Source organism: Mugil cephalus, chromosome 11 (genome assembly GCF_022458985.1).
Source record: "Mugil cephalus isolate CIBA_MC_2020 chromosome 11, CIBA_Mcephalus_1.1, whole genome shotgun sequence".
Taxonomy (NCBI): domain Eukaryota; kingdom Metazoa; phylum Chordata; class Actinopteri; order Mugiliformes; family Mugilidae; genus Mugil; species Mugil cephalus.
In genome coordinates this window covers 21124617-21143210 of record NC_061780.1, presented here as the reverse complement: position 1 = coordinate 21143210, position 18594 = coordinate 21124617, and the positions used below count along the sequence as shown (strand labels likewise).

The following is an 18594-nucleotide window of genomic DNA, read 5'->3' as shown; positions in this document are numbered from 1 at the left end:
TTATTTATTATTACTGTATTAATCCATCTATCTGCATCTATCCCTTGATTTATATGTCGTCTCACATAACATATTTAGTAGAAGTGGGTATTGGCAAGGACTTCACGATACGTATCACGATACTTGAGTCGCGATACGATACATTATTGCGATATATTGCGATATTCTACATAGTTAACTGAGGAACTTAAAATGGAGCTTACGTCAAATGACAAAGTCAAAAAACAATATTAATTTACAATTTATTGCACTAAACAAAAAAGTGGATCAAGTTTCTTGCCACTTAAATGTGGTTTGCAAACTGGACACTCTTTGTCCCGCTTATTAGTCCCTTCTTCCATTTGAAAATGTCTCCAAACGTCGGCTTTAAATGCCTGATGACGTTTCAAGTTTTGCCACTGCTACTTCTCTGACTACCTTGCTCATCACGGCAGGAAACGCCACGCCACAAAATCGATTGCAAGACTTTCAATTCATTCATTCCTTTACAGTGGTGGGTAAAAGCTGGGGTCTGAAGGCATTGAAATAGAGAGACGAGAACCAAGAGGCCTGAGAGACTCTGGACTTTAGAAAACCTTAGTTATCAGTGTAGTATGCGTGGGTATGAATTTGTCAAAAGCTGGACGACGCTCTAAGACGTGACTGCATCAATCGACCCTTTTTAATGCATCTTACGGCTGTGATTGACAGGAGAAACTGAGGGAAACTGAGGATCAGTGAGAGCGTGTGACCTGAGCTGAAGTTCATGTTTCACTACAAAAACACATCGTCTGAGTGTTCTTCTGAGAGAAGTGACATATATTCAAAGGTATGTCAACATTATGAAAAGTGTGCGCTGCTTAGAAGTCCCGGGACTGCGCACATTAAGGCACTCGCCTTTCATACACGGACACACAAAAGCGCACACGGGACTTTAAATATTCCTCCGTGTTTGAGTTCAAGCTGAAACAACAGCGTGCCTTGTTCGTTTTTTTTTTTCCTCATATGAAAAAAAAAACTTAAGGTGGAGCAATCTACTCTAGGTAAATCATCTCGTCTACACTTTTGTGATGGGTTACTTGAACAGATGCAGAAGCAAAAGAGATGTGGGGGAACGTGGGAGGAACAGAGAAGATAGTGAACAGACACATTTTTGGCTACGCTGCCACTGTAGAGGCCAATCTGTGAGTGTTAAGAGCATGGCTCATCTTTTACCCCGGCTTCCCTTTTTCCATGTCTTCTTGTTTCTCTCAAGTAGGGGCTGCACAGTGTCCCCCTTGACAACTCTGTGCTACCCTCCTTTTGAGTTTCTCATATTTCCCCCACGTCTCCTTCTTCGCTTCCACAATCTCTCTTTTTCTACCCATCCGCCTAGTTTCAAGATGATCTCATGTCCAGTGAGTTCTCGGGGGAGCTCGAGAGAAAAACAGGGCTAGATTACTTTACAACAGCAAATTAGTAGCTCGGGCTTGTGTGCGTGCGTGTGACTGCCTGGGAGAAAGGTCAGCTGGGACCAGCACATCATACCAGAACCATGAGGACAGGCTGATGGCCTGACTTCTGGACAAGGCCTCAGGCTTCCCAGAATAGACAAGATTGGCCATAAACACTAGAGGCATGGAAAACCCACTTCCGTATATGTATGTTAAGTATGTTTGTGTTAAATTACAGACAGGGGAGTGGAGAGAGTCAGATGGGAGTGACTAATAGTGCTACAATGTAACCATGGATAATGTAAGGAAGGTAAAAGACAGGCAGAGGGAATTCTGCGAAACCTGAAATCCAAAGCCATGATCCCACATGTGAGGTCAGCACTTAATGGGGGACAATCAAGAGCACAAGGACAAAGTCAGCTTCTCACCAAGTCCAAGAAAGGGTAGGATAGACAGCTAGAGGATCTCGCCAGAGTGATTAAAGCAAGTGTGGACATAAAATCAGAATAGGGGACTTTGGTAGGTGATGTTGTTGGATAGTCTTAAGAGAAAGTGCGGAGGCCAGAGACTGTCCAGGTCTACTCAGCTCATCGAGCTGATGGAGCGGAGGCATTAGGAATAACGAGAGACCTCTACCGAGCGAACGTCATGGGAATCTTGTGCTGCTGTGTTCGCTAACCTATGGCTTAGGGTGTGAGGCTTGAAATGGGTGGTGACCCGTGTCTGGTGGGACCCTACAGCGAACGGCAAGAAAAGACACAGAAAACAGAAAAAGGCACAGCATTAGAATATCCACAGTAAGAGTGGGTTAATTGCGCTGAGGGTCCCAAGCTGACAAAGTATTTACTGATGTACTTGGAAGGGTTGCAGCTTGGGAGGGGGGATGGGGAAGTGATGAAAGCATGTGAAAAAGCGGATGGGAACAAGGCTTTGGTTATGCTTTTAAGCTGAGCTCAGACGACTTGAAAATGGGAGAAGGCGCATGTCTGGAGGCCGGATCGGTGTGAGGACACAACCGACAGCTGACTTCACACAAATCACCACAGAGTTTTGGTGGTTCTCTGACTAAGGTTTAATATGGAGATCATTAATGAGTAGTAGTGGAGGGATTGGTGCTTTATTGATACTGATTCGCTTATGCTTTTGCTTTAGAAATGGTAGGTGTTTGTGATTTAGTGTGGACAACACACATTTTATTGAGTTTCTAATCAAGAGATAAGAGCTTGTATAATTAAACAAATAGGAAGTTGATCACTGGATCCTCACTAACGCTGCTCTGCTGAGACTTAGTAACAACTGCAGATTGTCGAATACATGACACTCTCCGTGTTTAATTCCGTGCATCGTCTACAGATGCTTGTTGGTGTTGTTGCCGCCCTTGCTTGAAGTTACAGTGCTGCATAAATTGTGCATTGCACTGTTACAGTCCCTTCTGGTGAAGTTACACTTTGGACCGGTTCAGTCTCTCCGCCATCGCGTCTTCCTTGTCGTCATGTGATGTGAACGACGTGAAGATGATTCTTCTTCTTCTTGTTGTTTTATTTAACAACATTTAGGTGCATCATCGCCACCTTCTGGACTGAGATGTAAAGATTTGTCATGAAAAGTATCGATAAAGGGCTAATGATGAGGGGTCTTTCGTTTTGTCAGAAAATTTAAATAAATTAACATTTGCAACGCAAATTGGCAGAGTAGGGTGCGAGGTCATGGGGTGAAACACAGAGCACGCCCAGACATACAAACGGTAAAACTTTTGCTAGGAAGATCGGGAAGACCTGAGGAATGACGCTTGGGATGATCAGAGCTGTTTTGGCATCATGGGACTAGAGCAAAAAATGCACACCCGCTTATGACAATGCTTGGAAACTGATTTGTAGGAGCTATAAAAACACACTTGCAGGACCAAGTAACCATTTAAGAAATACAAGCCGGTCTCTTATCAGTGTCACTATTTTTATAACCCCAAAATGTAATTAGGAGTGTTTGCTACAGTTTGCTGAGGCGGACACATTGGCAGCGTTTTTATCATCAAGCTCAACGTTAGCTGAGCTCTTTTGGCAAAGTTGCGCTATTCCTTATTTATCTAGTTTCACAAATCATATTCATCTAGAGAACACATAGTTCATATACCACAAACACATGATGGAATAACACATGACAGAGCCATCCTGGAATCACATTCTTCATGTATGATGACATCTGGCCCCGCTTGGACAATCTTTCATCCAAAATATCCTTGAAAACAGAGAGGTCATTTTGACTCACTGCTAAAAGCGAGACGTGGTATTCACAGCGCCGATATGCCAGATTGCCACTCACAGAGTGTGCGCGCATGTGTGTAAGTGAGAGTGAGGTAAGAGCACAGATTAACCATGGTCGATGATTAATACAACTTGACTTACTGACTTACTGCGAGCAATTATGGCCATGTCTTTTCTCAAGCTTGACTTTCTCACACTCGCTGAGGAACACATGGGGGTCCTGAAACATGTGCGCACCAAACACACACACACACACGCCACGGATCGCCAGCCCACCCTCCGCTCAACCTCAAAACCACAAAGGGTTAAATATAATCAATCTTCTTTAACAATGCTGTCAGGGCACTGTCTGAGAACGCTGACAGAAACACACAGATAGACACTGTGCACTGATGACGGTGTTTCTGGTGTGTGTGTATACCTCTGTGAGCTTGTGGACAGAATTTGTACGCTCACTCAGTGAGAGTGAATCACAGTGTGTCAACCATTATTTTGGTACTAGATGTGTGTGTGTGTGTGTGCACATTCCTATAAATGGTTCAGAATGTGTTTGCTCAAGTTTATGTAGGTACAAAGTGTTCATTATTTTTCAATGTATGTGCTCCATGTAGATACACTAATGATGCTCTCCTGCCACAGTATTAAGACCACTGAAAGGTGAAGTAAATAACATTGACCATCTTGTGACAATACAGTGTTCTGGTGGGAAACTTTTGGACCTGGCATTCATTCATGTTGATATTACTTAGAACTTGGACCAGTCATCCCCACCCCCATAGCAATGAAACCAGTCAGGATGCAACCACACACACACAAAAAAACTGTTTAGGAAATAGCACAACGTGTTGACCTGGTGTTTTTCAGGCCAATTTTTTGGGGAAAATTAAAAAGAAGAAAAAAAAAAAAAGAAAAATGGCTCATCACCCAAAGATTTTGCGACCCGCCTTTGCAGTACCCCTGCAGAACCCCTAGGGGTCAGGGAGCGCTTGTTGAAGGCCTATGCACTAGACCCCAAACTGATAGAGTATCTGTGACCCCACCCCTCCACCCATAGGACCCACAGACCCCCACTAACAGTATTCAGTTGCCAGACACCTGATCGGTGTATGATATGAAAAAGTGTCCTAAAGGTGTGAGTATTTGAACGTGCACACGTTGGTCTGTGTATTACAGATGGCCAGTGGGTCATGAGATACTTTCCCAGACCTCGGTTGTCGACATGAGTGTGTGAGTGTGTGTGTGTGTGTGTGTGCGCACGCTACCTGGGGGGACTTATGGGACCTCCAGCTGTACTGGTGGCTGTGGAGGCTGGCCAACAGCACATTCTCATCTGTGTCCACCTGGCCAAACCGCAGAGTCTCGTGTGTGTCATTACAGATCACATAGTGGCTGAAAAACAGCTCCTCGGCTTCTGGGTTCTGATTCTGAAAGAAATAAGGGAAAAGAGATAGGAGGGGTATCGGTGGATGACGGGAAGGAGAAAGAATGGGATGACGTGAGAAAGAGAATAAAGGAATAAACAAAAAAAAAGGGCATAGGTTTCCTTGTACATGCGTAATCTACAGTACATGTGTGTGTGTATGAGCACATACACGGGTGTCAACATAAGGATTCACAGTCTTTTAATTGAAGATCCTGGTACTGTCAACTGGTGGGAGAATGATGTGAGTGATATTATCTGAGGAGGAAACACAACCTCAACAGGCAGTGGATCACGGTTTGACAGCTATTCAAGCTGGATCAAGTTAGACTGGGCTTTGGGGCCAAATCTGTTTCCCTGGCCCCGCGTAAAAAACATCCCGTATCTTTAGCAAACCCATAATTTTTTTCAAATATTTTTTTTTTTCTATGAAGCATGTGTCTATGTGCATGTCAACTATATATTTTCTCAATTTCCTGGAAAAATAGGTCCATTATGTAGGCATTCCTGTGAGAACGAGAAGACCAAAAAAAAGTGCCGTTTCGGCTGTTTTTAGTTTTTTTTTAGGGTGACCAGATGTCCCCTATTTCTGGGGACCGTCCTCGTTTTGGATGACCTGTCCACCAGCTAAAGCTGTCCCCGAAAATGTCTCAAAGTTTAGCTTTTTATGAATGCGAAAGAAAAATGTGCGCGCGGACTACAATCATTACGGTAGCCGGTCATGCTGTTGTTGACGTTACAGACGTAGCAGTTTAAATATCTTTAAATATGAATAAATATGTCAAAATAAATTAAACCATAATTGTACCCATTTCTTCATGTCATCTTGACAACATAATTCTTCTTCTTCTTTTTTTTTTTTATCTCTGAGCTCATCATCACAGTAAAATAGTCCATCCTTAGTCAATCCACTGCATTAATTCCTGTCTCAACCATGTAAATACTATGAAACCACCAGAATTTTGAAAAACATTTTTTGTCAAAGCGCCCCATTATCAATATATTGGGTTTGGTAGGAGAAAGGAATAAGGTGGATGCCGGCCCAGCTACATGACTGGGTCAGTAAGAATGCAGCACAGAAAATCTTGCAAGTCGCACAAGGATGCTGCCAACTTATCTTGCATGCAAGAGAGAACACACTGGCCCAACAGACAAAAAGAGTGGGATGAGTCAGATCTTCTGCATTCAGGAATTCAAGTACACAATTGCAAACCAGAACACACTGTTCATGTGAACCGCGTAGAGAGAGTGCGTGAATGCAAGTGCAAGATTTCCTTGAGCTCCTTCCAAAGGCTCTTAGGCCCTGATGGGATCCCTCCTGCACACCCCTCCTTGACTCCTGACGCACGTAACTGTAGTTCAGACAGCTTCTCAATAACTACTCAACTATCCCAACAAAGAGGGACCCCAGCCTGCTGTATACTTTTAAATGGCAGAGAGGGGGGGGGCTGGGGGGCGATGGTTGATGGTTAAAAGAGGCTGGCAGTAAAAGCTCAGAGTTTGACTGCCAAGCACGTTCAGGGTCCTGGGGTTGTTGATGCTATTGAAAACGGATGGGAAAGTTTACACCATTAAAAGAACACTTGATGATAGATGTGTGTGTGAGAGAAAGAGGTAGGGAGAGCAAAACATAGATGGGACAGCTGCTGCAGCGGGTTCAAATCCATTTCCAGTTTTATTGTGGAACACTATCTGTGCTCCCTTTTGAATCTGACACTGCGATTTACAAACTTCCTGCTGCCATCTTAAGATACCAGCGCTAAGCCCCGCTCTTTGATGGTATCGTCTTTCCGCTCCGATTCATAAGGCAACGCGATACACACTCCAGAAAAGCTTCCTCCAGTAATCTTAATCACTCTCTGTCTATCTGGGGATTTTAAGTAGACGTAAAAAAAAAAAAATTAAGACAAAGGTATTTAAACGGTCAACACATATATCTTGTTAAAGAGCACAAGATGACAACTTCTTTTTCAGACGCTGTTCTACTAGGCAGCGACTTATCCATTCCCCCTAATCCGCCCAGATACAATTACATTAGTTTTCATAGTCTAACCAAGATCTGCATGGCATAATGGCGCACATTAAATGACTAGGTACAGTAAAATGTCTGGAAAACACATTGTAAATAACGACACCAACTCAAGAGCAACACGCGTGAAACAAGACACTGGTGGTGATAGTAAAAACCTGTAAAAGGTTTGTAATGAAACACTAATCAGAGCTAAAAAAAACGCCAATATATTGTTCCACACATGACCCAAAGCCACACATCTGCTACAACCAGGAATGTGATTTCTTTCCGGTTGCAGGGGGTGGGGGAAAGCGGAGAATCATTCAAACGCGGAAAAGAGCGGGAAAAACAATAATAATAATAATGGAGGAAAATTCCTGTTGTCTCAATTGCACATGTAACAGCCTGCGAATGTTCTGTGAGAAAGCAGAGTGTGTAAATACTACTGGGCTTTCGTGTGGCTTTCCACCAAAGCCACTTCCCTGGGGTTAGGGGCTCGGGGAGTAGCAATTGAGAGTGGGGCTGGGGACAGAGAATTGAGAATGGAGGCAAGGGCCCTGAGGTTAGCGTTGCGGGCGCTGAGGTTGGGGGCATTTGGGGCTATTGAGTACAAGGAGGTGAAAGTGGAAGGAATGAAAGGAACATTACTCTAAATTGATTTTTGGAGGCTAAAAGATGAAAAACACCTTCGTTTTTTATTATATCATTTAGGAGGATTTAGTTGAACACTGGTCGAGGTGAAGAGTTGAGATTCGTTGAGGAACATGCATCCACGTCAGTATAAATAGAAAGCGGGAAGTAGTTGTGACTAGCAAAATATGCTAAAATAGCAACAAGGGCGGTCCACTCACCACGACTAGGATTGTGTACTACTGCTGACTATTGATGCATAAGCGGTAATTACAGCCCTCTACTGTACGATGAATTGTCGTTTATTTCTATTTACTGACATCCATCTGGAAATGCTCCAGCTGTTCTGATAGCGGTGGTCAGTTATGACCATGCCTGGTTAGTGAGGTTTCAGTGGTGTGGTAGCTGAGGAATCTTCTCTACATCTCAATGGTGGCCTTGGAGGCCACATCACAACCAGGCCTGCCAACCTTGACACCAGGAAACATGAAAATCACTGACACATTTAAACACTTTAGGACACATCCTTCTGTAGCAGCAGGACGGAGGCTGAGAACATTTCTCGACTGCCTCTGACTAATTTCCAGCTACGACCACTCTTTCCTATGCATGCGTGCGTCTGGAATGTAAGCTTATATTAGATCAAAGATACTTTAGCTTAAACGGGTGGGCCGTTACATCCATCCTCGTAGTGCGCGATGCCACCAGACAGTTTGTGCTTATTTGCACGCATACAAGGTTTTCTCACCACATACAAGATTTAGTTTCAGTGAAAACCCCAAAAAGGGAAACAATGTTCCATGATCGAAGTGTTCACTTCCTCTGAAGTGGACGCGTATTTGTTAAAGAATCTGCCTTTTGTACTTGACCTCTCTCTACCCCTTACTCCAGAACTACCCAAGCCACATGCAGCACATTTGCCTTATAATTATAGTGTATTTTCCCTTGTGTTCAGCAAAGTGGTGAGGGCTGGAGGTAGTTAAAAGTTTCTGTACAAGTTACAAGGCTGCTGCTGTTTAGAACAATCAAGACAATATAGCAGGCTTAATAATTTTAGGAATCAATCCCGTACCAATGGAACATGTGGATGCAGCTTGCAGAGTTTGTATTTGAGTATAAGTCAGTCTTATGAGACAGCTTGTTTGAGTACACAGTGTGCGCCTTTGTTTGAGGTTTTTAATAATCAATAAGCCAAAAAAGCATTAAATAATCCAGACATATCACTCACCCAGTATGGTAAGGAGTGCCTCTGCGAACGTACCACCAACTAATAACTTATGCCATCATGCTTGGCTCGCTGCTTAAAGCCCACCATGGATACCAACATGTTGAAAACACTGCAGCAAAGCTGCAATACGACCATTTATCGTAACACCATCAATGCTCTAAATTCTTATTTATGACCAAAATAAGCAGAAGAAATAGGGAACATTGACTAGCTCATGTTAAATGATGCAATGATGAAGCTCAGGGTCAAATGACCAACCATCCAACACAGTTGGCCGAGAGCTTTTGATGAGTCAGTGATGCCACAGAGTGAAAACAGAAGGATTAAAGTGCTAGCCAGAACAATCATTTAATGGTATATTTTCTATACAGCTTATTTAATTTTATTTTCCTCAGGTAAAAGACCACAGCTGCTCCTAGAAAAACATAAGCTATTATTTCTTTCACCTGGCAGTGAGTTTCGGCATGCATGTAAAAACCATGAGAGTACCTCATGTCTCCTGGGGCCAGTATATGAGTCAGCACAGCTGAGCTGAGCGGAGCCATGAGAGGGCATACAAAGCCAGAGAGGCCAGCCAGATGAAGTCTTGGCAGGTGTCACCACTCAAGTTTTACCATGTTTTAATGGGCATCACTTCACATACAAATATCCTGGCTACCAGACGCAGCGCTGAGTGCTGAGAACCGAGAGATGACGAGGACCAAAGCGCTAGAAGTCCAAGCGTAGATGCGCCGAATCCTCTTAGTCAGAGTTTTCACCAAACAAAAAAAAAGGCAGTTTCATCCTGTAAATTCTACGACCGCTGGCAAACAACCAAAACCATTCTCGTGAAATCCACTTTGTTGTTAGTTTGTTTAGCTGATATCCCATCTGGGACAAAAGGCAGAGTTTCAGTACGCTCTCTAAATGTACATACGCGTTCTGTGGATATCCTCCGCTGATTGACTGGCCCCCTGCTCCAAATAGAATAGTTATACACATACTAGAAATCAAACACAAGGGAAAATCCCTTATCCCTCTAATGTCTGAATGCATCAGACTACTGAAATGTACAAGTGAACAATTCATCCTCAGCTACTTTAAAAACCCAAATGACAATATTCCTAATTCTTTAGTTATTCACAAGGTCCATCCATGTAAGAAATTAAGACATTGATTTGGTTCTGAGCCGGCTGGACCTTTAATGCTTATTTTATGAATGGAATATGTAGTATCTGGGCTTAGACATCACCTGTTGCCAGCTGTGCAGGGCGGTGTCCACGGTATGGATGGCATACTGGCTGACATTGAGGAACACTGGATCCACAAACACATTCACATCCAAAGAGGTGCTCTGGGGGCAGCAAGTGGCGGCAGCTTGGCCCTGAAACACACGTGAAACCAAATTCTGAATAAACTCACATTAACATATCTGCGCATACATTAAAAAAAAGCCTATGTAAATATCAGAGCTCTACCTGTAGCACACAAGGCTGCAGGAGCTGAAGGTGCGTTAAGTTTCGATACTCCAGCAGCTTGCAGTCCAGCCGAGTGGAGAAGCTGAACTCTTGACAGAAACGTGGTCCGTTGCTCCACTGGTGCAAAAACACTCGCGGCTCCCGAGCACCGATCACCATGAACTCCTGTTCCTGAGGCAACTTTCGGTCTGGCAGGAACGGGTGAAGTTGCCGGGATGGAGCTGAAGGAGTTAAAAACATCTTAATGTTAAACGTGCCACAACTATAAAAATTCACAGTGTGGTTTTTAGAGGGTAACCCTAACTAAAACTCAAAACCTAGACCAGAGGAGACTTTGTGATGATGTTTACTATACAGTACCTGTACCAAGCTGCTCTAGATGGTGGCAGAAGTGCACCTCCAGCTGTGCTAGTTGTAGCGACACACCCAGGGAAGGGACAAACCAGGGTGCAAAGCACGAGTCGACGCGGGTACAAGCCGCCAACGCCATCGGAGACACCAACTGGTCACAGGGGAGCTGTGACCCGCTCTCACTATCAGAACTGGAAGGGAAGAGAAAGCGCAGAAGACATGCGACGGCATTTAAAGACAACTGCAAAAGACGCTAGGTTTAACTAAAGGCACCATGTGAAGAGGAAATTATTACATATGGAAAAAATAACGGAGAAAAAAATTCTCTAAATATACGACTGGGATTCAGCACTTGACAGTTTCAAGGGAAATGATTATGGATTTTCTATATTTCTATCCTTTGTTATATTGCTATCAAAAGCATGAGCCCAGCTGTGCAATAATAGTAACAAAAATCGTATTTAATTAAAAAAATCTGATTTGTATTTGGAGCTAAAGGCTTTTTATCTCTTGCCCAGCGAGTTGCAAATTATGTGACATCCTCCCCTGCACTGAGACAAACATCGCAGTTACTCCGGGAAAAACAAAAGCGGGAATGAAACGAGACGGGGCCTCCTCACTGTCCGACGCTGTCAGGTGCATTATTACGCCCCGCAGTTTGGAGGAGAACCCTGTGGACATTAATTGCATGTCATGGTTAATGATGTTGAATGGAAGGTAATTGAAGTGAATGACCATTTGCTCTGTAATTTGCTGCTACCATGATCCACCATAAAAACTCCAGCAGGAAACGCTCAAGTCCAGAAAAATGCTGGTGCAGCAGAGTGCTCCTTAAAAAGATAAGCATCATATGTTGACAATTTTCATTACTTCCAGTTGGCAGGGCGGCCAAGTTTTTTTTTTCTTCTTTTTTTTTTTTGGTGGAAACCCAAGTAAGGCAGATGAAACGAGCGAGTAAGGAAAGGCAAATCAATTTTGATCAAAAAAGACAAATAATTTAAACATAAAGGAAATGTAGTGTTTGGAGTATGATTGTAATGAAATGCAGATGTATATTTTGCTTTACACTGTATCTGGTCCTGAGGACGTTTTTTTTTTTTTTTTTCCTTCTGTTTCTACTCTTACATGTTTGCTTTATTCCTCCCTTTCTGCTTTTCTGGAGCTCTCTAAGCCACACAGAATGTGGGCTTGGCAATTCTCTTCCACTAAAAGTTCCCTAAATCCCAAAAGGAAGTAGAAAAGGGGAGAGAAAGAAGAAAAAAAGGGGAGAGTAAAGTACGACGAAGAGGGGATGAGGAAAAAAAAAAGACAAAGAAAATAGAAGCCTTGAAGATGTAACAGAAATCTGGGTGAGACATGAAAGATATATCAGAGGTAGGAAGAAAAAAAGGGAGAGTAAACGCACGCTCTTTGAGGTGTTACGATGTTTGGCAGGCCCGGTCCAACCCATCCCACCGTACTTCAAACCTGCCCCTTCCCTGCCCAAGCCAGGCCGTGCCTAAGAAACTTGCGAGCCAACCCAAAGGGGGTTTGACTCCTCTCGCTTCCCCTCGATTAGATACACTCAAGGTAAGCAGGAAGGAATCCGGATGGGCCCTGACAGGCACTTGGTGTGCTGGGAAATCTCATTAGGCCGATCTGAACGCCTTCCAAGCCCGCTCCCTGCTCCTGCACACCAGATGTGGGGCGAGGGACACATTCTAGCTCTCCGCTCAGCCTCTCTCTGTTTTTCCTCACACGGGACGCCACACAGCCTTTAGGTCCACACACATACCTGTGTGTAGGCACAAACACGCTCTCTCTAAGACACACACACACACAAGTTCGCAGATAGTAGCGTACACAACGCCCACTCATACCTTCAGGAGCATGGAAACAGCAAAAGGGTAAAAACTGGATTTCCTCTCACCTCTGTTCATCTCCTCCCTCCGAGTTGTTGTTGAGTACAATCCTCCACAGGTCTGAGGCCACAAGCTCCTTCTGCTGGCTGGTGAGGCTGAGGCTGGGCAGCTGCAGCTGGCACGGGCGGCTCTCTGACAGGCTGAACTCCCGGTACGGAACAAAGGCCTGCTGGAGCTCGTCCCAATACTCTAAGCTGCACGGTACCTGAAAGCAAACACACGGTGAAACGCATGAACCCTGAAATTTGAATTTTATTAATAATAATTAGAACAAAAACATAAATAATTTACTCTGCAAACATGTCGTAAAAGATGGACAGTGTCGAGCAGGATGACATCACCCTGGTTCTACAAAGAACCAAGTACTAAATTTATAATATATTATTAAATTTAATTAATTAATTAATTTTTATTATTTATTTATTTATTTTACATACTTATTATATATTTTTTATTTATTTAGCTATTTGTATTTTTTTTTATAATTTTTATTTGTATTTATTTTATGTATTATTTATTGTATTTATGTTCATTGTGTCCATTAAAGTATGAATTTTTTGTTTTGTTTTTACAAAATAGACCTAACAGATGTAACAGCTTCATTCTTGTACAGGTGGACCGCTCATGCTGCAAATCTCTGGCTCATTAAAGAAGAACATTAAATCTAAATCTGCAGAGGAGACAAGCTTCCCGTCTATTCTCACTGTCTCCTCAAAAAGTCACAAAAAAGAAAAAAGAACATTTTTCTACTAACCCCTCCCTCCTACTTCTAACTCAAATAGTTAGTGCTGCTGTGGAATATATTTTAAACATTCATCATAGGCGGCTTCCTCGAAAAATACTCGACGTATGGTTTTGCAATAGTATTGACATTCTTTTCTACCCGTGAATCACACATATTTACTTCTTCAACAGGTGGCTTCAATCTGTTAAATGACAGCATTTTATGCAATGCTTTTAGATCCCCCACTGAGAATCCTCCTCAGAACAACACTAGAGGATATTTTACTCTTGTATCCGTCAGTTGTTAAGGTCATCACTTAAAGTTACGGTTCCAGTCCAAACACATGGATTATTGTAAACCCCCACTGTTGTAACCCTGATTACTCATCTGATGTAAGATTACTGTAAGGCTTTATTGTTGCACAACAGGTACTACTAAATACCCAATTACAAATAAAGCATTAAGCAACCGCAGTGGTCTGCTAATCATCAATTGTTGATTCTCTGCTGACCTTTTAAAGGCATGGGGAATCCCTGTCTTGGAGAAGTAATAACTACGGGATTGTTATGGCATACGCAATACAACCTTGAATTTTTACTCACATCTGAAAGGAACTTTTTTCAACTCCTGGTCTATTCGGAAAAAACGACAGCTCTCTGACTGCAGACCACCAACACAGCAAGATGACAACTCATCTCCGTAACAACACTGCATGACCACAGAATAACTAAACACCCGGCAACTGTACGCTACAAAGACAGCTATTAGCGCTGAAGTCTTGGAGCCATTTCTCACACTGAATAACAATCAGGCTGTGTGAGTGTTCTCCCACTGAGTATCACTGATGTGATGACTGGTAGGGCTCCATTTGTTCCTCTCACATTGTGCCAAAATGAACACAAAATGTGCCTGGTGCTCCTGTGTGTGGACTAAACCAGGTCGCACAGTTCCCTTGACCACCTGCACGATTCAGCTGATGATGGATCAGTGGTGACGGAGCTCTCTCAGGAGTACACCTGAGGAAGGCCAGGTGGACAGACATGAATGAGCGCTTGTAAGTGCATTTGCTGGTGCACATATGTTTGTGACAATCCATTCGTTAACTGGTTCTATGTCGCTTGTTGGACAGTAGGGGTGGGAAAAAATATTGATATGGCAATATTTTTTCTTCTAATACAATATCGATTTTGAAAGTCTTTATATGAAACTTAAAAGAAAAAGACAAAACCATGTTTTGGGCTGATTGTGAACCTCTACCACCATTTTCTGTAGAAATGCATTAAACTGGAAATGGATCATTTGGATTAATATTGTTTTTTGACTCAATTTGTCCAATGAATTATCACTGACATGTATTTTAAGTTGCATTTAAAATTTCTCAGTGAACTATGTAGTTCATGTATGTAGTTTAATATTGCAATAGATTGCTTACCATCCTTTTTAGACTTAAAAAGGACCTTTACATGGCAAGATGGGAAAAGTGGTCTCTGCTTGTTGGGGTATAGAGTGATGGGTATGGGGGCTTTCTACATAGTCTGGATTGGGCAGGTTATGTTCTATGTTCTATGTTTTTGGCTGGAAGAGTGGTCTATAGATTGTGTTTAATGCTCTCCATGGCAACGGTTTATTCATCTTGGGAGTCTGATGTGGACTGGTGACGATGTTCATTCACTGTGCTTGTTGTTGTTTATTTTATTTCTGTTTGAAATTAAAAATAATTCAATTAATAAAAATATATATCGTAATATATTGCAATATGATAATATCAAAAAAATGATGTACCGTATCGTGACTCAAGTATCGTGATACATATCGCGTCGTGAAGTCCTTGCCAATAAGTTTTTGTGTGTGTGCATGTTTGAAACACTCTGTTCACAAAACATGCTGCACAGTTACAGAGGAATGGACGAAGCAACTATAGCTTACATCATATAAGAAATGTCACGTAGGTTTTCCTGGAAATTAACTTCTCGTAATTGTACCTGACAGAGTTGTGCACCCGCAACCCCAACGCTGAGCCACCGGAGTGGAAACTCGCTGAATCTCCACTAACTATTCCCAGAACTGCATTGCTAAAACACCAAGCTCGTTTTTTTTTTTTTTCTTCTTCTTTCACCTGTGATATTCTATACAGATGACGGCATAAAGAAATGGATGCACGAGGCACATATATGGCAGAGTGGAATACACTTGCATGGTTGAACGTGCGTCATGTTCCCTTTCTACTAGCGGTGTTGGCCTTGGAGTGGAGATGAAATCGATAACCAGTGTAGGGAGGAGGAGGAGGAGGATGGAAAAAGAAAATCTGGCAGTCGCTTTTGGGAGGAGAAGGCACCTGTTTATATGTCAGATGGATTGTGTATGTGCTCACAGGGAAGACTATGTATAATTGTACGTATGAAAGACAATATGCGTGTATAAAATATGTGTATACACAGGTGTGCGTATGTATGTGAGTGCACGATACAGTCTGGGCAGTGTAAGTTTCCGCTGCCTGATTGTGTGTGTACCTTATCTGATAAACAACATATAACCCCGAATAGCTGACATTCCCTTGGCTGGATGGGTCCAATCTGTGTTTTGCCGAAAGAGCTCAACAAGGCAAGCCTGGCAGCTGGACTTTGGGCAAAATATAAACGGAAAACTGAATAAAATGTAATCTTAATTTCTGAGCTAAGGTTTCATTTTGGGGGTGGCTCCAAAGAGTAGGAAGCGACGCTTACGACTTTTCATACAGCTGACTATTTAGGAGCGTGTTTCACTCATCGTCAGGCCTGATGTCAACAAAATGCAGACAAAGTAAAGCAAATACACAACGCGCCGACGTCTTTTTTTTCCCATTTCCACGAGCAACGCAGGTGTGAACGCTGCTAAAACTACAAATACGTCTCTGCAACTGAAGACTCCCTCAGCTCTATTTGAGGCCGCGGCCGCTGATGTCCACGGCCGTGTCTGCCATTGCTCCTATTAAGAACGTCAACACCGCCATTAGCTCGTCTGTTATTTCACTGATGCCTATATGTCGAAAAAATTCCACCGCTTGCTACCTCTTATCAGGCAGCAGTCGAATTGAATTGACGTCGGCTTGAGTAAATGTTTACTCAGGAGATGTAATGAAAATTGTTCTGAAAATGACTCCCGCTATGCTGTCTCAGGTGGGCTAAAACACATTAACATTAATCAGTGTGGAAAATCAGGAATTAGCCCTAACTGAGATCTTCACGCTCCCTTTTTTTGTTTTGTTTATATATAATGCCATTTTTTTTTTAAGAAAAAGAAGAGAACTGTAGTTTTTGGTGGATGAAGTGTAAAGGCTCCTGATCAAATTAACCACATGTACAGTCTTTTATTTTTATAGTGCATTAGCTGTGACTAATGCAGGTCTACTTGAGCACTGTCTCGTTAAAATAATAGTTATTTTGGCTAAAGCGCCATCTCTTTATGGGTCAATATCCCGCTGACTGTGACCTCTAGTGATTGGAGAAAAGGCGTCGATATAATAAAAAAAAAAGAAAAAGAAAAGAAACACAAGGCGTGCGTCATGGCCGCGAAGCTGACGGCGGACCTGTGTTTCTCATAATAATAACAACAATGACGGAAACAGCAGCTGCACAAGTGGTTACGGCTGAAGGTTGCTGGTTCATCTCAGGCCACAGAGCTTTTACGATATCGGTCGCAGGCCACGATGGAAGTATAGATCCATGTTGGGACATGAAAGGCTATCCCACAGTGCCATGCACGAAAGCAACAGCAGGGGAGCAGATGGTGTGATGTTTGTCTGAAGGAGTTGATTCTGATGACGATCGCATTAACGCATTTAGAGAAAAGCGAGGGGGGGTACGAGAGCACGACGTGTTACATTTCATTTATTGTGCTCCAAGTCTGAAGCTTTTGCTCACCACTTTAACATAATCTATCTCCTCCTCTCGCTCCCCTGAGCTGGGGTCAGGTTGAATGAGCCGCTGTGTTTAATCCATGTTTCTCAGGCTTCAGAAATCCGCAGAGAGGCAGGAGGAGGGGAAGAGGAACGAGAGGGACGGAAAAGGAGCAAGCACGAACACCTGCTTATGATTCAGAGCGCTGGACCACACGGCAGTGGAAAGGTGAGAATGACTCACCTTCCCTCCCCTGTCCCGTCCCCGTTCACATTCAACAGGTGGGAAGCTGTGGACGCTGTGTCGAGGATGTGTCACTTTTCGGCTGACCCTCCATCGCTCTGACACCGCTCCCCTTCTACTGTGTGTAAAAACAGCGCAGCAGCAATTTGACTTTGAGTAATGGAAGGAGGTTTGAATTCCCCCTCTGAGATACTGGAACCAGTTGGGAAACCGCAACTATTTAAATGCAGGAAATCTTGATTTTATAAAATGTTAATATGATCTGCTCTGGGGACAAGCGAGCAGCGAGGCTCAAAGCAAGAACCCCCCCCACCCCACCCCATGCAACCCACTACTATATTCTGCACAGTGGAGGAAAGGACCAAAGCGAAGTAGGAGTGGGGGCAGTGTGACAAAGAGGAGAAAGAGGTGAGAAGAGGTAAAGAATGAAAAATGTTTACATGCAATAATTCCATCTGTCCACCTGTTATTAGAAGTGAAACTGAAAGAACACCACCAACCAACAACAAAACAATAAAACACCCACACTAAAATGACAGAGACGAATGACCAGGCAGTTTAAAGCTATTGCTCTCTTTTCCACTTATTTCTTTTCTTTCCTCATGCCTCTCACTTTCCATTTTTCAAAATCTATCAGCCTCCATCTCCGCGTGGCCACATGGTAATTTTAGAGGCCTGAGAAATTATGACCGCCTTCTCTCCGTTTCCCGCTCCCTCTCTCTCTGCGCAGACCTGAAGTAAATGAAATTCCTTTGGAACAGGAACTGAGCCATTGCTGTGTTTTGGATTTTTATGGCTGCATTTCCGCTCTCTTCAGCTGGACATTCTTTTATTTTTTTTTTTTCCCCTGGTCATGGAGGGAATTAAAAAAAAAAAGAAAAAAAAAGAAGAATTAACTGAGACCTTTGAAGTTGTGCATTGTGTCACAGAGGCTGAAATCAATAAAAGCAGGGATTAACTTTGGCTGAAGACCAAGATGTCTGATTAAAATATGCCCCTTGAACACAGCACCGCTGCTAACACACAACAGATAAGGAGGACAGTGGGACATACCGACAAACAGACCCAATATCTTTCTCAA

General features: G+C 43.0%; 1 protein-coding gene across 5 annotated transcripts in view; it reads right to left on the bottom strand.

Annotated features, from left to right (window-relative positions):
- Nucleotides 1-18594, bottom strand: part of LOC125016930 (vacuolar protein sorting-associated protein 13B-like) — a 302660-nt gene that overhangs the window by 43138 nt on the left and 240928 nt on the right. For all 5 annotated transcript variants that reach the window (XM_047599702.1, XM_047599699.1, XM_047599703.1 and 2 more), the window contains exons 42-46: nucleotides 12680-12876; nucleotides 10780-10961; nucleotides 10420-10640; nucleotides 10194-10325; nucleotides 4936-5097 (exon numbers count right to left, since the gene is read on the bottom strand). In XM_047599702.1, the coding sequence (XP_047455658.1) occupies nucleotides 4936-5097; nucleotides 10194-10325; nucleotides 10420-10640; nucleotides 10780-10961; nucleotides 12680-12876 (894 nt within the window). The remainder of the gene's footprint in view (nucleotides 1-4935; nucleotides 5098-10193; nucleotides 10326-10419; nucleotides 10641-10779; nucleotides 10962-12679; nucleotides 12877-18594) is intronic.